The sequence below is a fragment of the Eschrichtius robustus genome, chromosome 14 (assembly GCF_028021215.1).
Source record: "Eschrichtius robustus isolate mEscRob2 chromosome 14, mEscRob2.pri, whole genome shotgun sequence".
Lineage (NCBI taxonomy): Eukaryota > Metazoa > Chordata > Mammalia > Artiodactyla > Eschrichtiidae > Eschrichtius > Eschrichtius robustus.
The window spans coordinates 87859647-87879933 of NC_090837.1; the positions used below are offsets into that span (position 1 = coordinate 87859647).

Below are 20287 nucleotides of genomic sequence, written 5' to 3' on the forward strand. Positions count from 1 at the left end.
TATTATTGTCCTACAACTATACATCTTTATGAATTATAAGCCCATGAACAGTTTCATAATTATTGCTTTATGCAGCTATCTTTTAAATCACATAGAAGGAAAAGTTACTAACAAGGATAAACTTATGCTGTCTTTTATACATATTTACCTACGTAGCTACTCTTACTGGTGCGCTTTGTTTCTCTGTGAGAATTAGAGTTACTGGAAGACTACACTTCTGAACAAAAACAGACCCTGGTCCCCAGTCTCTTGGAGTCATGGAGCTTACAAACTCGTGGGAGAAACAGACTCAAAGTGGATGTTAGTGCAAGGAATGATTGCAGAATAAACTGCAGTCATCTTGGAGACACATGTACCTGTGTGTGCGCATGCGTATCAGGCTTTTTCAATAATGAGGCTTAAAGTATTTGCTGATGATATTTGTGTTCTCCCCTTAGTGCAAATGTATACAGCCTATCTTTTTAGAAGGATAACAGACCTTAGAACAATAGATAATAATCACGGTCTGTTAATCTCCTTTGTTCCCAGGGAAAACAAAACTATTAAAAAAAACTTGACTGTGAATGGAAGGACGGAAAAGCAGGGCAGTAGCTACAGAGCAGAGAAGCGAGGAAGTTGTGGGGCTTTGTGTTTATTTGTTTGTGTTAATATGGGAGATGCTGAGTATATTTATGAGATAAGGAGACTCCAAAGAAGTAAAAGAGATTAAAGTTACAGGAGATGACTAATGGAACCATGTCCTAGAGAAGAAAGAAGTCTACTTTCCTTGAAACAGAAGGGGTAGAGATATGGTAGGCCCAGTGAAGGGGACCACGGGCCACCCCTCCATTATTGGGAGTAAAGAGGAAAGATATTCCCTTCGCCACTATCTGTCAGAGACCAGGAGAACTAATCCCTATGTGATCTTTATCCCATTCATGTTTAGTTAATGATGTGTCAGGGCTGTGGTTCCTTTAAGCTTTTCCAGAGTAAGAACTCTCTGAAAAGTAGGGACCCAATGTAAACCTGAGATGGCAAGGATACTCGTCAAAATTGTTCTGTGATGCTCTAGACTGGAGGGTCTCCATTTATCTCTGACTCCTAATTAGCCTTCTCAGTTCCCCTCTAGAAGCTGAACTGCACAGACTTCTGGGTCAGGGATAGTTACTTGGATTTGAACTTCAACTTGGCTCTTTGAACCTGTGCACAGGCACTAGACCCACTGTTTCATAATGCAGAGGCTTGAGAGTTGCGTCCTCATGTGTCTGCTTTGGGCAAGGTATTGCAAAGGATGCGTGCTACCAGATGGTGTTACTGTGATTAAAAACAACAACCTAGAACATTAAAAAGTAGAACTTTTACAATATTTTTAAATAAGCAGTGTAGCAACCATCGATAGCTTTTGAAAAGCAATGAGGCTTGTTTATTATTTCATACCAAAGTACTTTAAAAAAGAGGTTAATTACTTACATATTTTTTTTAAAGTCTGGTGCTCCAAATGTGCTGAACTTTTCTGTGATCATAAATGGCTTATTAGTAGTAGAAAATCTAGCAAGTATTCTTCAAAATAAATAGTCGATTGCCTTTAGGTAAAGGTACATCTTACCTATGAATGAGAATTCAACTGCTTTTGAAAGAGTGTAGAGTGATTCTTTTGAGAACATCTATATGGATATTTTCCATTATATGATTTCATTGCTAAAAAGATATTAACAATTTCATATTTGGGCACTTAAAAACTTGGAAATATAATTTTCTAAACTTCATTAAAATCTTACAAAAAGAAAAGATTTGGTGGGCTTCAAACTGTCAAAAATATTTAAAATATGACGGTTTAAAAATTTCGGTTTGCAAGAACAAATGATTTTCAAGAGGATAAAGAGATTTTTACCAGTTAGATTTTAACCAGAAATCTTTGCATAATTAGCATGTGGATGAAAATCAAATGTCCAGGTTTAGTAAGTACAGCTAATGATGCCTTTATTCCATTTTAAAATCAACCCATTTCCTGAGAAGACTTTTCTTATGATAGCTATCAATCCAAGTTTAGAAATAAACTGAACTTAAAACCAGGCCTTCAAATTACTGTATTTCAAAGCTTTAAACTAAGATTAAAACAGGCAAACATATATTCAATTACATTGATCTCATTAAATTTTAAAATAATTTTTGTAAGCGCAAAAATGTACTTCTAATCAAAAAGTGTTTTTCTTATCTTTAAAATTTTTGTTTACGTGTTTTATAGCGTGCATAATATATTAGTATTTAGCATAAAGCACATGTAAATTCGATACTGGAGATGCATGCTCAAAAATTGTTTTGATGGGACGTCCTACCAGAACAGTTTGGAAACCACTGGCTTTAGGAAGCTTTAACCTCTGGTTTTGCTTTTAGTTAATTTTCAAAGTGGAGTTCCGATTCTGAAACTGCTCTTGCATACACGCGTACTAACCCAGGAAAACAAACCAATCCCCCAATTGGCTAAGTCTTCCCCAAACACCCTCAGGGGGCGGGTGACTTGCCTCCCCCGCCAAGCCGTCTGCTCTCAGGCCGGGGCAGGAGGGGGCGCGCGAGGCTCAGCCTCCGCCCGGAGTCCAGCCTGGGGATGCGGAGTCAGAGACGGCACAGGCCAGCGCCACCTCCCGGTGCTCTGAGTCACCGCCGGAAGCCGGCCCGAAAGCAAAGCGGGCGTGAAGCGTCCACCAAGCCGGAACAGCAGCGGCCGCAGCAATAGAAGCGGCAGCAACAGCTGGAATCTCCCAGGTACCGGGGCTGGGAGGGCTCCCGAGCCCTCAGGTTCCCACGGCGGCCGCCTCTAGCCTAGAGTTCCTGCGGAGAGAGGACGGGGGCGAGGAGGGGAGGAAGGGAGGCCAGAGGCAGACGCAGGGGTTGGGAAAGGAGGAGGAGAGGACTAGGGGAACGACGGCAGGAGGTATCCGGGCAGGAGAGCTGCGGGGCTGGGGTCGCCCTGGCCCCCCCGTACCCTGGGCCCCCGGCCCGCTTGGTCTGGCGCTCGAAGGTGAGTCTCCCAGGACGGGGCTCCGAGACCCGAGCGCAGGTGCGCGGTGCGCAGACCCGCCCTGGGTCAGAGGGTGGTCCCCGGAGTGGAAGGGCCACCCGGCCTGCTGCCGCCGCTGCGCTGCGATTTGCTGGCAGTGAGGGCGCGGCCGGTGCCCCGAGCCTGGGCGGCGGTTCCCGGAGATGGAAGGGCGGAAGCTTTGGGGAGAGCGAGTGGCGGGAGCGCAGGGCGCAGCGGGAAGACTGTGGCGCCCACGGCCTCCTCGCCTGGAGTTTGCATGGAGCCTTGGGCAAGTTCCCAGAGGTGCTGGGTCAATGCCAGCCCCAGCACAAGCCCCTGTCCCCTCTGCGATCCAGCTTACTGCGCGTACCTCCCTCCCCTCCCCTCCCCTCCTCTCGTTCTCCTCCACTTCCTCCTCCTTCTCATTCTTTTTCTTCTCTCTCTGTTCCTCCCTCCCTCCCTCCCTCCCCTCCTTTTTTCTTTCTGTATTTCTTCCATTCTTTTTCTTTTTTTTCTCTAACATCTTTTATCTGTTCTTCTTTATGGGCTGCTTTCCCTCAGCGTGAAACAAACAAAAGCTTTCCCCCTGTCTCCCCTCCTCTGCAGCCACAGTAGCTAACTGAATCGATTCCACACTCCCCGGATACTACTCAGCCGTCTAGCTCCTGCTCCCACCCCTTGCTGAGGGCTTTCAGGCCCAGACTGGCTCCCCTCCGCCTCTCCAGCCTGGGTGCTACCTTCCTGTCCTCCTCCAGCCCTCCCCACTTCCCCGGCCCCTCACACACTCCCCGTTCTCCCAGGACATCCGGATGATTGGGTCTCGGTCTCTCGTCTTTTTCCTCTCACTACCTGCAAAAATTGGAAATTCTCCAGAACGAGGTGGATTTTTTTTCTCTCTTCTGCCTCCTCATGTACATTCTGAGTAATTTCATCCATTCCCCTAGAAGCTCCTGGAATCAGGATGCTGATGGCTCCCAATCCTTGCTGGAGAACTTCTCAGCTTGAGTCCCCTACCTATGTTGACAAACGTCCCTCAGCTGTCTTTGTTACAGGATCCCGTGGGATGGAACGTTCCACTCATCTCACATGGAGCAGATGGAACGCAGCGCCTTCCCCACCCCAAGCTGGCTCCTCACATAGCTTCCTGCGGTTCCTGGCGCACCCTGAGGGCGGGTTAGCTACAACCTCAGCATAATCCTTGATGCCCCTGCTCCTTATCCGAGTGTGATCAGTCACCCAGCCTGGCAATTCCGTCTTCTAGTCTTCAGTGCAGAAATTTCCTCTGTAGTAGGCAGCCCCTGGGCTATGGCAGTGGTCTACCGGCAGGGTCCACAGCCTTTTTCCCCACCAAATGGTGAGACACAATATTTTTCTAAGACTTAGGTATAGCATTTGTTTGAAAACCGTGCCTGGCTTTCCAGACCGTAGCTCAAGTCCAAACCTTTAAACCTGGCGTGAGGGGCCCCTCCCGTCTCAGGCATCAGTTCTCTCACAGGAACACGTACACACCCACTCCCCTGGGCCCCGCACAAACCATGGCCTTCCTCTACATTCTTTGTACCTGCCTATCCCGCAGCCACAGCCCTCACATTCACCCCCCTCTTTCACCACCTTCCAGAGCTCCTGCCCAATCCTGTTTCCCTTCTCCTGAACTCCTAAAGAGAATTCATCCTGCTTTACTGTGGGCTTCCTTAGCCCTTTGTCAGTTGTCTTGGCATGGAGTGCACAGCCAGCTTGAAACCATCTCCCCAAGGGTGGGAGCTCCCAGTCAGGAATTATGGCATTTGTTTTTAATTTTTTTTCTTCAAAATCATATAAGGACAGTTGGACATAAGTGCTCTTTGAACAGATTCACTTTGGGATGTGAGTATGGGATGGGGGAGTGGAGCAGGGAGATGACAGGCATTCAAGGCCCCCAGGAGAGAATGATGCTGAATACAGTCAGCCCTCCCCTCTATCACTGGTTCTGCACCTGCAAATTCAACCCAAAGCAGATGGAAAGTATTTGAAAAAAATTCTAGAAAGTTCCAAAAAGCAAAACTTGAATTTGCGCCCTCTGGCTACTATTTATGTAGCATTTACATTGTATTAGGGATTATAAGTAATCTAGAGCTGATTTAAAGTATACAAGAGGATGTGTGTAGGTTATGAGCAAATACTATACCATTTTATATAAGGGACTTGAGCATCCTTGGATTTTGGTATCCACGGGGGTCCTGAAACCAATCCCCCATGGATACCAAGGGGCAACTACTTGGAAGCAGAAGGCTTGCTTTTGTGACTGAATCTGTCAGATTTTTCTGAGACCTGAGGACAGTATTTAATTGTTCTGACCCTGTTTGTTCACCTGTAAAAGGAAAACGAGTTTAATGCCAATCCATTTTACTGGCTGGAAATAAAATCTTTTCACTGGTGTGAGCTGGGGGTGCATCTGAGAGGTGCACTGGTGTGTGTGTGCGACGGTGTGTCAGTGCTGGGGGGCGAGATGCTGATGGGAAGCACTCTGCTGCTGACCAGCACCTGGATGTTGAAAAGGAATGGAGGTGCGGAAATGAGATGAAGAAAGAGGCAATATGGAAGAAACCAGACATAGACATTTACAATTAAAAGTAGTTACAATGTAAAGAGGAAATTGATGTGATATTCCAGTTCATTCCTTTGCCTTTTCAGATTGGACAACTACACACACACACACACACACACACACACACTCACAATCACCAGCCCAAGCTTATGTCTGCTTCACCCTGGCTCCTGTAAAACAAAGAATGTTGCCCGCCATCCGGTTCTACAAGGATCAAGTCATTAGCCATTGCAGTCGCTGACCTACAGTGCACGCTGAAAGGAATTCAGGATGAAAAACAGCATGAGACACTCTGTGCTTTGGGAAAACAGCCTCCTTAGAGAGAGGTATCGCAGGAAAAAATTTTAATGAACCCAGATTCTTGCATCTTCCCCTACATAGGAAAGCACTAAAATCACTAACTGAGATATCTGGTCCTCGTGACTAGCAGTGACCTTTTACTGATATGTATGTCTGACTGCGTGCATTCCCTAGCCAAAATCATGCTTCTCCCCCTACCTCCTCAGAGCTCTCTGAGAGGCTGTCTCCCAGCCTGTAGTCCTCAGTAAGACCCCCGAATAAAACTTAGCTCACAACTTAATCTCACGTTGTGCATTTTTTTATTTCAGTCCACAGGTCAAAACTCTTATGCTCATGTAAGATCAAATCCAAATGTATTCCTGTCTTTCATCTCCAGTTTACCTAATTCTTTCCTTCTTTGAGTCTCTTTGGTGCCACCTTCTGGTAGGCACAGTGCTATCAAGTTTGAATATCCCTCCTGGCTCCTAGGTTTTTATTTTCCGAAACATCCTCAAGTGTAAGGTGAGGAAATGTGGGGTGAGAAGTGGCCTGGAGGCAGGCTGAGCCTTGCTCTGCGGTGGGACTTGCCCGCTGCAGACACATCAGCCTTCTGACCCTTGCGGCCCTCGGGTTCCAGCCCTGCAGCTGACGGCTCTGGAGGGACTTATGAAGTGAGGGCACTGAGGAACTTAACACTGTGTCCTCTATTAAATGACCTATTACGTATAGAGCACTGTTGTCAAACTGTGCCATTGTATTTTCTTGGTTGACGTTTTAATACATTTTTTTCAAACTTTAAAGAATGGGTTTTGGGCTGTTATTTTATATTTAGTGTGTGAACTTCACACCCTTTTTTTTTTTTTTTTTTTCCCCACCACCCTTTTTTTTTCTTTTAAACCAGAGACATCTCCTCTTGAAAAAAAAAAATCTTAGAAGGAAGCTTCAAAGGAACCATTCAACAGTGAAGCGGCTCTGGTTAAAACAGGTGTGTTCCCCACCCACTTTCCCCTCCTGCCCTTGCGGCCCAGAAGACCCACCCCCTCCACGTCTAAATGAAATATACTTTCAAGATGCTGCAGGAGGCCCTTTAGTCCACTGGGGAATGAGAGAAGGACCAGAGGATGGCCCATCTGTTTATAAAAATGAGCACATGGGGCTTCCCTGGTGGCGCAGTGGTTGAGAATCTGCCTGCCAATACAGGGCACACGGGTTCGAGCCCTGGTCTGGGAAGATCCCACATGCCGCGGAGCAACTAGGCCCGTGAGCCACAATTGCTGAGCCTGCGCGTCTGGAGCCTGTGCTCCGCAACAAGAGAGGCCGCGATAGTGAGAGATCCGCGCACCGCGATGAAGAGTGGCCCCCGCTTGCCGCAACTAGAGAAAGCCCTCGCACAGAAACGAAGACCCAACACAGCCATCCATAAATAAATAAATAAATAAATAAATAAATAAATAAATAAATAAATAAATCCAAAGTTAAAAAAAAAAAAAAAAAAGAGCACATGCATGATGACCCTTATCTCTAGGTGGAGTTTCCAGTACTTTTCTTGTTTGCTAATTTTCCAAATTGGAACATATTTTTCTTGTGTAGCTTTACAAGTTTTGAGTTAAAAATATACATACCAATTAAAAACAGATAGCATGATAGAAAAAATAGCGTATAGCATCATGGGGTTATGGGTGATGATTTGTCCTTTTATTTTCCAAAATGTCTTCAACTGTAACAGCAAAGAGATTCAGGGAAACCAAGATGAGTTGATGAACTTTAATAATTTACTGACTAGCAGCCCAGGTTTCTAGAAGGTTTAATAGAAATAAATGCAGCATTTATAAAATGTTTCTAAAATTATAAAAATTAATATGCTGCAAAAGCTTTTCACAGCTTGCAGCAAGGTGCCTGCTGCGATTTTGCTCCCACCGTCCCACGGAGACTATCTTCCTTGACAGTTACATTTTAAAGGGATGGCTTCTAGGGACTTGAGAAGGATTGTCTTGGGCTGTAAAATAGGAAAGAGGCTTTTCAAAATGTTTACCTCTCGGAGGAGCAGAGAAAGAACTTACGATGACAAATTGCCTAGAGTAAGTGCTCTAAGGAAAGAGAGGTCAGGCACCAGAGGCAGGAAGAAGCTTGTCTAAAGTTTAGTCAAGCTGGGGGGAAGGTTACGTCTGGATCCAAAATTAGTGCCTGATTCAAAGTGTGCATCTGATGACTTGAGATTTGGGCTTCATGTTCTACCTCCGTGCCCAGGGGCTCCCTTCACAGCTCCCAGCCCAGTTTCAACAACTCTGGTGGAAAATGGTGTATTGTTTTCGAGTCCTTCTGATTTAAAGTAAATTTTGTGTCTTCCCAGGAGCCCACATTTTAGGGCAGACCATCCCAGAAAAACCCTCCAAAATCTGTTGAAATCCATCCAGCTGTTTTCATGTGACGTCGTGACAGAAATGTCATTTTTATGTATAGTATATTATAATTCATAGAACATTGCTTATAAATTATGCCAGAGACAGCAAACTGAAGAACTATCAGTAATGGGGGATTTATCTTACAGTTCTGGAGGTCAGAAGTCCGCAAGAGGTTGGCAGAGCTACGTTTTAAGTCTGGAGGCTCTAGGGCAGAGCCCATTTCCTTGCCTTTTGCAGCTCCTGGAGGCTGCCTGCATTCTGTGTCTCCACATCATCCTGACCTTTGCTTCCATCCTCACTTCTCCTTCTCTGGCTCTGACCCTCCTGCCTTCCTCTTATAAGAAGCCTGTGATTACACTAAGCCCACCGGATGATCCAGGTGACTCCATCTCAAGATCCTTAATTCAATCACATCCGCCAAGTCCTTACTGCCATGTAAGATAACATCGTCGCAGGTTTTGGAGATTCAACATGGATGTTTGGGGATGCAGTTATTCTGCTGACCATACCCAGTGTCCACAGACTGGTGTGGAGGTGTGACTAGTGACTAGTGAGCAGTGGCTAGTGGAGGGTATATGGCTAATGTGCTTCTGTGTTGTGCTTTGGGTGCAGACCTTCACTGATGGATGATCTCTGTGAAGCAAATGGCACTTTTGCCATCAACTTATTAAAACTGCTGGGTGAAAAGGACAACTTGCGAAACGTGTTCTTCTCTCCCCTGAGCCTCTCCTCTGCCCTGACCATGGTCTTAATGGGAGCCAAAGGAAACACTGCGGTGCAGATGTCCCAGGTATGCGTGCCCACCACAAAGGAAGACCAAGGGCGGGCTTCCTCTGTGCTTTCATAGAGCTGGTCTGTTCATCCTTCACTCCAGCTGATGGAAGCCGGTGAGGCTGGGAGGTGGGAGGGGCACCGTGGTGATGGAGAGAAAGCAGACATGGGTAGAAAGGTTAATTGTGTAAGATGGAATCTCCTGCTAGTTTTTATGGGAGAAATCAAGTCAGTACGTTATTTTCTGCATCTTTGATAAGTAAGGTGAACTAAAATTCTGTTCCACAAAAAGGCCAAGAATTTCAACTTTGTACTATTTTAAACTTTTGCTAACATTATATTTCAAATTGAAATGCAACTGTGTAAATGAACCTTTTTGTTAAACGGGTTGTTTCTAGTGTACAATTATGCATAAGTGGAAGACGAATGCAACACAAATGAGGACTTACATCTTCTGGAGTTGTATAGAGGGAATATATTATCTGATTGATCCGAAATGGGTTATATGTGCCCTTAGCTACCAGTGAAGTAGTGGATATTACTTTAGGGAAGTAGACCTTCCCCTATTTATGTCTTAGTTTCTTTGACCGTCTGGTGAACGTATCCCAGAAAACTGTCATATACACATCATGTTCCCACTAATAGCGGGGCGTGCAAACACCCCCCAGAAGCGTGTCCACGGCCACAGTTGAATCCCTGGTGGCTCTTTCTTCCAGCTCCCTGGAGGAATGAGGCTTTGGACTGGGGTTGTTGGGAGATAAGGGAACAGCCTTGATTCTCACTCTGACCTGACATTTAAGTCACAGTCTGGTCTGGAGGACTTCTGAGGAATCACTAATGAAACGTTTCTGCTCATCTTGTCTTCTGTGGGTCACTCCCGCTACCTGTTTGTTCTGTTCTGTCTCCCTCCTGAGTTATCACACGTTGTCTTCCTGGCATAGATAAATCTGCTAGAGCAGGGCTTTCCACCTGGGGGCGATTTTTCCTCCCAGAAACAGTTGACAAAGTCTGGACAGAGTTGGTTGTCATAACCAAGAGGTGCTACTGACATCTAGTGAGCAGAGGCCAGAAATGCAGCTAAATATCCTAGGATGTGCAGGATAGCCTCCCAACAAAGTATGTGGCCCCAAAAGTCTATACTGCCAGGTTGAGGAACCCTGTGCTAGACGGTTAAACAAAACTCATTTTAAAATAGGATTCTCTGTGATTTTCAGTGTCGAAATTTGTTTGGAAATAGCTCTTTGGGGGAGAAATGGCATGTCAAAAGTTGCCGTTCTCGTCTTCTATTACCAGGCACTTTGTTTGAACAAAGGTGGAGATATTCACCAAGGATTCCAGTCACTTCTCATGGAATTGAACAAATCTGGCCCTCAGTGCTTGCTTAGAACTGCCAACAAACTCTTTGGGGAAAAGACATGTGATTTCCTGCCAGTAAGTAGTGCTTGCACATTGATGAAAAAGAAATTGAAAATAAAACAGAAACTACAGAAGAGCAGAGATAAAGTGTAGCTCTGCTGCCTTAAAAATGTGCTTAGAATTATATTTTGTAATTGTAATTTTGAATTTTGTGATTGCTTCTGAATTGTGTCCTTTGAAAAAGTATTGTCTCTGATATATCTTCCCAGATGTCAATTTCAATTTGTCCATCTTCCTGCACCCGGACCTGCCTCTCCCCCTTGATCCCCTTCTCAGTGACCACATCACTCTCGCCATTCCCTGGTCTCATCTCTGACTGTTGGGCTGTTTCTGTGGAGCTGGCCTCGCAAAGTCTCTTAAATTTGTCCCGTCTTCTGAATCACCACCACCATTGCCTGGGTCCAGACTCTCACATCTTCTACACTATTATTTTAATTGTTTCCTAATGGATCTCTCCAAATTCAGCCTAGTCTTTTCACACTACTGACAGAATAATCTTTCTAAAATTAAAATCTGTTCATAAAAAATAAGGTTTTGAATCTGGGTAGTTCCTATTTACTGCAACATATAATTCCAAAGTTCCCTAGTCCAGTAAAAGCCTGCCATTATTCAATAAGTGAAGTCCAAAAAATTATGCCACATAATATGCAGAGTGATGCTATCTTAAGATTAATGAAATGATCAGGGCAAGTCCGGCCATCTTATTGGCCAGCAGTTCCAAGGATTATTTTGTTAGACTCAGACATAATCGTGTTCTAGCTGCTGTTGGGTGCTACCCCGTGGAGGTTGCCTGCTCCGGGCTTAAATATTATTGGAGGTGATTCTGGATCCCTCAGCTAGTTAGGTTTTCTAGGATAAGCACTAGTGATTCCAGGAATCTCCTGGTTAATTGATGTTCATTTTTGAATATCAGACTGACCTTTGAATACTGTAATTGGGGAATACTGGGGACACAGGGAACCATTCTCCACTTTTCTTGGTTGCTTGGGTCCTTCTTCTCTCTACATCTTCTTTCTTCTGTAGAAGCTAAAATGTTTGAGAACAGGAGATGGGCGGAGGATGGGAGCCCATTGCCAGGCACATTATATCAGAAAACAACCTTTCATGAGGTGAGTTATCCTTGGGTTTTAATGTGTTGCATATAACAACCTTCTTGACTTGATCCCAACTTATATTCCATGGCTCATGCCTTGCCACTGTTTTCCCTAATACCCTACACACACACACACACACACACACACACACACACACACACACACACACACAATGATTCCACTCCTGGAGGACCTGTAAGATTTCGTGACAATCTAGTTCCACTATGGAGCCTCCCAATCATTCCCTAAGGTTGTTTCAGACACTGTGGTTGGTGCTGGTGATACAAAAATGAGTAAAACAGGGTTAGACCACCTAGTGGGGGAGACAAAATCAAACAGAAAGTCAATATGGAGTTTAAGCGTTTGACAGGAACGTTCACGGGCTGTTTTGTGCATGACTGCCGCCGTCTGTATTCTCAAAACATATTGTAACTATCGTGTGTGTATGTTTCTCCCTCAGCAGACTGTGAGCCACCTCAGGTCCAATGTCATGTCTTCACCCTGGTGTCCAGCACCTGGCACAGTGCCAGGCACAAAGCCAGCAGTCTATACATTTTGATTAATTGCATAAATGAGTCTTAAAGTACAGGGTGCCCTGTGCAGGCATTTGTGCTAGAAACACGTTAAGAAAGAAATGTTTTCACACTTTTAGGAAACTTTGCCAAGTAGAATATGGCCAAACTTGGTATTTTGCATTTGTAGGCTTTTAAGGAATCCTGCCAGAAGTTCTATCAGGCAGACCTGGAGGAACTGTCCTTTTCTAAAGACACTGAAGAATGCAGGAAACACATAAATGACTGGGTGACGGAGAAGACTGAAGGTGAGAGATTTTCATTTCAGGAGATGTGGTGTTGTGAGGGACACAGAGCTGAGATTGCCTGGGATGTGACCTCCACGGGTGGCCACTGTGACCCTGTAACCTGGGATGTGACCTCCACGGGTGGCCACTGTGACCCTGTAACCAGTGGCCTGTTTATGTGTGTTTGCTGGGCTTTCAGGCCATTGATGCAATTCTGATATTTTTCTTGGGCTTATGAAGTGGTGATTTCTGAAAAATGCTTAAACCTAATGTTAGTCTCTCAGATGCCCTCCCCTCTGGAAGGTACTGGAACATCCCTGAAAAATGCTTCCTCTTTGGTGCCCCACTTAACGTCTACCTGGGAGGACACTGCCGTGCTCTAAGGGCAGGAGGACATTCCATTTAGATTACAGCTGAGGTGGGACAACGTTTCACGTCACCTCCCGGTGGTGATGTGAGCCGCTCTAGTTTCATCCACAGCCCTCTCCTTCCCTCTGAACTTGGCTGTGGCTAAGTTTGCTTTTCTGAATTTGCTCCGGATTCTGGAAGTGCAGCTAATGTGGAGCATGCAGGGTGCCCTGTCCGGACACATTCTGTCTCACCAGAAACATTTCTGCCAGTTCTCAATTAGAGTGCAGAGAAAAAGGACGTGCTTTTCAGAACTCTGAGTACTCAGCACGTAATTTAGAGCCGTCCAGCAGGAGGGGAGGTTACGTCACTCATTTGTTCACGTGCCCGCCTGGCACTCATTATTCCATCCGTTCCATCTTACGGCGCATCCACTGCGTGTCAGGCAGCCACAATACCCATGATTACACAGGCGGCCAACGACCATCGGAAGGGAAGAGCCTTTCACGCTGATATTTTCATACGTCACGTGTGCAGTGGCCTCTGGCACTCCAGTTGACCTAGCAGCACTGAGTCAGCTAGGGAAGCCAGAAGCTTCTCCACACCTCACCCTCCCTCCACCACCCACTTCCGCCTCCACGGCTGCTCACACCCTTCCTTCCACCAGGCTGACCACCCGAGTTTTCCCAGAATAGCAGAGCTGGAGGGGAGGCTGGGGGTCACCTCGTCTCCGCTCTCATTGGACAACTCAGTTTGGGCCCCTTTATTGCATCCCCCTAATTCCTTTGCCCCATTCCCTCCCTCCAGGAAGCTGCCTTCTCCCATTTACAGATCTGTATCCCCATCCTTCGGAAGCCTCTCCTCACCTAAATGAGACTTGAAGGTGGGCACAGAGCAACGATTCTTGATCAGAATCAACCTCCAGGGGATATCCGGCCATAACTGAAGACATTTTCAGTTGTCACAGTTGGGGGGGAGTGATACTGGCTAAACATCCTAAACGCATAGGACCGTCCCCAAAACAAAGAGTTACGTGGCCTAAAATGCCAGGAGTGGCGTGGCTGAGAAATTATGGCGCCAAGGTCGAGAAGCTTACAGTTGGAATCGAGACTCTTGGGTTATTTTCTCAGCTCAACCACTTTGTCGCCTATGTGACCTTGGCAAAAAGTCAGGCAAATACTCTGAACCTGAATTTCTACATCTATAAGTTGAGGGCAAAATGATCATTGGCCTGCCTGCTTCAAGACTGTTGTTTAAGGACAAACACTACTCTGTATGTGTGCACAGAATGAAACACCATCACCCTGATTCCTCAGGCAGCCAGAACGACAGGATCCAGCCTTTTCTCCACCAAGCCTTGGCTTTCAATGTCAAGAGAACTTTTGTAAAAGAATGTTTATTCTCCCCCAATAGCAATAACTTTCTCTCATACTCTTTACAGGAAAGATTTCAGAGATCCTGGGGGCTGGGGCGATTGGTCCTCTGACTAAGCTGGTCCTCGTGAATGCAACCTATTTCAAAGGAAAGTGGAATGAGCAATTTGACAGAAAGCACACAAGGGGAATGACCTTTAAAACCAACAAGGTAGGGGCATATTTTGCAGATATACAGCTACTTTCTAAAGTAATACTCTGGGAAAGGTTGTGAATGAATGGAAAAAAATAATTTATTTCACATTGTCTTGATTCTTAATTTATTTCTGAAGGAATTTCATGCCGCCTATATATCTCTTATTGGAATGGGAAAGAGGAAAACTAAAATAATTGTTACATTGATCATTTTGTTTTTGGATCCTTGGTCAAATCGATCTTCTCTCTCTGGTCATGTTATTTGGATTGAAAGAAACTGTCTTCTAAGCCTTGGAATTATGTTTGTATTTTACTATCACTGTTGTATTTAGAGACTTTCTTGCAACAGTCAATGACAACTATGACTATTTATTGCCTTAGAATTCATGGCTGTACAATTCCTAATACAAGAAAAAAAGTGTTAGCAAATGTTCAGGCCAGCTTTGTTTTTATTTATTCTTGAATCTTCTTAAAAAATAAAAATTATACATATTTAAGGTGTACAAGGTGAGGATTTGATATACATACACATAGTGAAATGATTACCACAGTCAAGCTAATTAAAATATCTTTCCCTCACATAGTTAACATATATTTTCTGTGATGACAGCACCTGAAATCTACCCTCTTAGCAAATTTCCAGTATTTGATAAAGTATTAACTATAGCATCACGTTGTATATTTGATTTCTAGAATTACATGCCTAACTTTAAAAACACTTTTCTCCATTCACTTTTGAATATGGTAACGGCTGGGGTCAATAACTGTTAGCTTGGAATTTGACCTCCATCTGCTTGATAACAGCGTATTGCACAAAAATTTATAAATCTAGAATATATTTGATGCAAGCTTTAAAAATGGTGGACCCTACACATCTTATCAAGGTTCCCCCTTCAAGAAAAGCAAGGCCATAAAGCCAATTATATAATTGAGCAAGTTTTCAGAATAGAAGTATAACTCCCGGGACTTCCCTGGTGGCGCAGAGGTTAAGAATCTGCCTGCCAATGCAGGGGACACAGGTTTGAGCCCTGGTTCAGGAAGATCCCACATGCTACAGAGCAACTAAGCCTGTGCGCCACAACTACTGAGCCTGTGCTCTAGAGCCCGCGAGCCACAACTACTGAGCCCGTGTGCCACAACTACTGAGCCCGTGCGCCCAGAGCCCGTGCTCCGCACCAAGAGAAGCCACCGTAATGAGAAGCCCGTGCATCACAACAAAGAATAGCCCCCGCTCGCCGCAACTAGAGAAAGCCCGTGCGCAGCAATGAAGACCCAATGCAGCCAAAAATAAATAAATTTATTGGAAAAAAAAAAAGTATAACTCCCTCTGGCCTATATACCTTTTCTAACCAGATCTTTCAGCCTAAAGACCTGAATATTAGTTAAGTTTTCTCTTAACTTGGAGAAATAACTTTTTAATTAAAAGGTCCCTGGGAGTGCTTCTCTACCCATCTTCTCAAAAGAGAAAAAAAACCACAATTTCTTCTGAGAATACTATAGTTTTGTGTCTCTCTATATTTATCAATTTATTCTCTCCCGCCTCATAATACTTGATCTGCTGGGGCAAAAGAATGTTATACTCAACACTAATATGTAATAATGAAGACTTTACATCAATCAGCATAAGTGCACAGAAATAATAATTATATGTACCTAGGGATTCTGCGAATCAGACGTATCTTTTTTTTAGTGCACTGTGCTCATTTTTCAGTAATTTGATTTTAATGTTGCATTCTTATTAGGAGAAGAAGACAGTGCAGATGATGTTTAAGCAAGCTGAGTTTAAAATGGGGTATGTGGAGGAGGTGCGCGCCCAGGTCCTGGAGCTGCCCTACGCGGAGCAGGAGCTGAGCATGCTCATTTTACTGCCTGACGACAGCGCGGATCTCGCTGAGGTGAGCCCTTGCCAATGAGTCTGAGTGTCCTTGGATCCAGGCTGAGCTCATTTTTAAGAGTCCATCCACCAGATAGCATTTGAGGAATTTCCAATTTAGGATTCTTTTAAGGAGTGCTAAATGAACACCATTGCGTGTCTTTTGGTGAACATGTGTATGCATTTCCTGTTGAGTGTACAACTAGGAGTGGAATTGCTGGTATAGACAAATTTTGATCAAGCTTAGAAGAGAGACTTCCAAAAATATAAGAACATTATTATTTACTTTGAAGGGAGGGGCTAGTTGAGAGCCCAATAATTACTGAAGAAAAGGACAGGAAAAGGATAAGAATGGATCTGGGCAGTGTTCCTCAAACATTAATGTGCATATTAACCTAACGGGATCTTGTTAAAATGCAGACTTTGATTTGGGGGGAGTTATGGCCTGAGATTTTGCATTTCTAACAAGATTCCAAGTGATGCAGATGCCATTGGTGATAGACCAACTTTGAGGAGCAAGGGTCTAAAGTACAGGTGAGGAATTTATCTTAGGAGGAAGACATTTTCCCGTGACAGAAAATGGGGGTTCAGGATGGGGGGAAGTAAACTTGTAGGGTGGGAGGCACAAGAGTGATAGTGTGCTGGTTATCTGGCTCTCTGGGGTGTAGGGGAAGCATTATAATATTTGCCGATTCCTGTGGTGTAAATACCCCCACCATGGCTGAATTTAGGCTCTCGAGGGTTTAACAATTGACACTCACCTGAGATACAAGCCAGCTCCAGCCCACCACCTGCACACCAGCACACCGCTGTGAGGCTAGGGCCTGCCTGATCTCCCTGGCTTCTCCATGGAATCAGGAAGGTCCTGGCATAAGTCAAGGATGAGCTCTGTCATGGCAACTTGAGAAGAAAATTAGGAGAGTCTAGGAATAGAGCTGACATCCAAACCCAGCTGTCACGGGAGAGGAGCACGCACCCGGACTCCAGGTGGTGAAGGGAAGTGGGGATGCAAGTGGAAGCCCCCTCTTCCTCCTTTATTTCTTCCCTGTAGATAAATAGAATGAGTTCTGGGTCTTGTAGGTTTTGAAACTCCAGGGCAGGCAGAGGGCAAACAAGGATGCCAGAAGCAATCGTCCTGTGGAATTCCCCATTGCTGCTCTCCCCTCCCCAGAATCCACGTCTTCCTTCCCGTTCAAATGATCCCTGATTTCCCCATTTTTCATCCATCAGAGTTCTGAGCCATGCTTTGTCTCCCTTTTGTTGAACAAGTTCTTAAACTCATGGTAAAGTGTTTCACATGAATACAATCAATTGGTTATGAGAATTTTCTAAACTAAAAAAACCGCTTGAAATGAATTTGGTACAGATAGTTAAAAATAAAACCCTATCTTTGTCTCAGGTCTTTTCTAACTGTTCTTCGCTTATATCCATAAAACAAGGAAAATGCAAGAATTTGAGGGGAAATCCTGGTGTGTTTATAAGAGGAAATATCCCTTAGATTATCTTGGACCAGATCTCACCATCTAGCTGCAGGTCGTGGGTGTGTGTGGAGGTGTTAATGACTGGCTGGATGGGTGGGTACCAGGCTATTGTCATCTAGCTTTTAAGATTTAACTCTTCATTATTTCAGGTGGAAAAGGCACTTACATATGAGAAGTTCAGATCCTGGACAAATCCAGAAAAGCTGACTAAGGATAAAGTTCAAGTTTTTCTTCCCAGGTTAAAGCTGGAGGAGAGTTATGACTTGGAGGCTTTTCTTCGAAGTTTAGGAATGACTGATGCTTTTGAGGAAGCCAAGGCCGACTTTTCTGGAATGTCAGCCAAGAAGAACGTGCCCATGTCCAAGGTCGTGCACAAGTGCTTTGTAGAGGTCAATGAGGAGGGCACGGAGGCAGCTGCGGCCACTGCCGTGGTCAGGAACTCCCAGTGCAGCAGAATTGAACCAAGATTTTGTGCAGACCACCCTTTCCTTTTCTTCATCAGGCACGATGAAACCAACAGCATTTTGTTCTGCGGCAAGTTCTCTTCTCCATAAAGGGCTGCAGTCATTGTACATCACTCTGCCCACCCTGCCTTACTTCAAATTCCCTGTGACCAAATTGATGCGGTGGTTTGAATGCCAAAATAAAGTGTAATTATGATAGCAGGACCCCCTCACAGAGTTGTTGAGAGGATTTAATAGGTTGATAAAGAGGTTAGAGCAATACCTGCTATGGTAGTACACAATATCATTATTAGACCAGAGTCAATTCCATTTTTATGCATCTAAAAAGCAATAGTTAGAAAATGTAATTAATTTTGCACTAAAAATATAACGTTCTTAAGAATGATAATTAACAAAAGATAAGCAAGACTGTTATGTTGAAAATTATAAAGTGCTATTGACAGTCATTAACGATGACCAAAATAAATGGACATATTTCATATCACAAATACACCTTGAGTTAAAAAATTGTCATTTCTCCCCCACTTGTCCTATTGATGTAATGTAATTCTAATCCAAATTCCAGCAATGCTTCTATGGAGCTTGACAAGTTTATTTAAAAATTTATATGAATAAGCAAAAGGCCAAAATTTATAACACATTTCTAAAGAAAAAGATCAAGTTGCAGAGCTCTGCTCTACTAGATATTGAAGCTTATCATAAAGCCCTGTTAATACAGTGTGGTGTTTACACAGGGATAGACAAACAGATTAATAGTACAGAAGAGCCCAGAAGCATACTTATTCATATATGAAATGTGAAACAGAAAAGAACTGGTATTAGAGGTCAATAGGAAAATGACAGCCCAATACAGTGTGCTGGGAAAAATTCCTTATTTAAAAGAAGAAAACAATTATTGAGACAGTAAATACTTAACGAGAAATGAAAATTTTATATGCTTTACAAGAAAATATAGCAGAATATTGTATGACTTTAGGGAAAGGAAGGATTTTTGTTTTTGGCCATGCTGCAAGGCTCGCGGGATCTTAGTTCCCCGACCAGGGATTGAACCCACGCCCTTGTCAGTGCAAGCCTGAATTCCTAACCACTGGACCACCAGGGAATTCCCAAAGAAGGATTTCTTAATCAATATATAAAAAGCAAAACAGTTAAGGCAAACAATGGACAAAATCAACTACATTAAAATACAGGTACTTTAAAATATACCATACAAATTATAAAAATACAAGCACAAACCAGGAGATGATAGTTTAACAAATTTAACCACTAAAGGATAAATCCTTTAGTGGTTAAGTGTTGCCATGAAAGAATCTGTAAGAAAATGACAAACAATCCAGTAGAAAAATTGACATGAAATGAATACTTCACAAAAGAGGAAAACAGAAAAGGTCAGTAAACACATGACAAGATGCTCAATATCATTCATAAAAGAAAGCAAACTAAAATAGAAATTAGAGGTCAGAGGGGGATGTGACCATGGAGGAAGAGCACAGAGAGATTGAATGTTGCTGGCTTTTGAGGATGGAGGAAAGGGGCCCAGTCAAGGGACGTGGATGGAGAAGCTGGAAAAGACACGGAAATGGATTCTGCCACGGAGCCCTGAGAAAGGGATGCAGCCCTGCAAGCACCTTGGTTTTAGCCCAGAGACTTGCGTTAGACTTCTGACTAGCAGAGCTTTGAGATGGTGAATCTGTGGTGTTTTAGGTCACTAAGTTTATAACAGTTTGTTACAACATCAACAGGAAATGAATACAGCATTCAACACTGATCCTTGCCATTGGCAAATGACAGAAACACATTTCTGTCTAACTTAGAAAAAAAGCAATTTATTATCCAGTATCAAGTTAAGAAAAGTGCTTGAGGAATAACTAGAACTACGGACCCAAGTGCCTTAGGCTCTTTCTTCATCTCTGGTTTTATTGTTTCTCAGTGTGTCAGCTTCCTTCTTTCCCCACAGCACTTGAAGCAGAGCTCCACCCCTCAACCCCAAAACCATAGTCTTAGGTTGGCCAAATTTTGTTCCATAGCTGTCCATCCTAGAACAAACAACAAGGGCAAAGCAGCTAGGAAACATAGAGATGAACTAGGGACGGTTACTCTAATACGTTGCTTGGAAGACTGATCAAGTGTCTGTGTTCCACCAAACCTGTTTTGGCCTTAACTGAGCAGTGATACATCTTAGTTCATGGCCTCCTCCTGCCAGTTAAAGA

At 44.0% G+C, this 20287-nt stretch overlaps 1 protein-coding gene across 5 annotated transcripts; it reads left to right on the forward strand.

Moving 5' to 3' along the window:
• The first annotated feature begins 2585 nt into the window (after window positions 1-2585).
• Window positions 2586-18278, forward strand: SERPINB8 (serpin family B member 8). Of its 5 annotated transcripts, XM_068563804.1 has the most exons (9): window positions 2586-2742; window positions 5669-5908; window positions 6763-6846; window positions 8876-9053; window positions 10328-10465; window positions 12247-12364; window positions 14133-14275; window positions 16002-16154; window positions 17763-18278. In XM_068563804.1, the coding sequence occupies exons 4-9, from the start codon at window positions 8886-8888 to the stop codon at window positions 18165-18167; spliced, it is 1125 nt and encodes a 374-aa protein (XP_068419905.1). In that variant the 5' UTR covers window positions 2586-2742; window positions 5669-5908; window positions 6763-6846; window positions 8876-8885; the 3' UTR covers window positions 18168-18278. The 5 variants fall into 5 exon arrangements, with proteins under 5 accessions (XP_068419905.1, XP_068419903.1, XP_068419902.1 ...); XM_068563802.1 differs by lacking the exon at window positions 5669-5908; XM_068563803.1 differs by lacking the exons at window positions 2586-2742; window positions 5669-5908 and adding an exon at window positions 2855-2998.
• Window positions 18279-20287: the final 2009 nt, after the last annotated feature.

Excerpts from the sequence above, each read along its gene's own strand:
- SERPINB8 (XM_068563804.1), top strand. The coding sequence starts at position 8,886 with ATGGATGATCTCTGTGAAGCAAATGGCACTTTTGCCATCAACTTATTA. Across the intron at positions 12,365-14,132 it reads GGTGACGGAGAAGACTGAAG|GAAAGATTTCAGAGATCCTG; the intron begins GTGAGAGATTTT and ends TACTCTTTACAG. Across the intron at positions 16,155-17,762 it reads ACAGCGCGGATCTCGCTGAG|GTGGAAAAGGCACTTACATA; the intron begins GTGAGCCCTTGC and ends TCATTATTTCAG.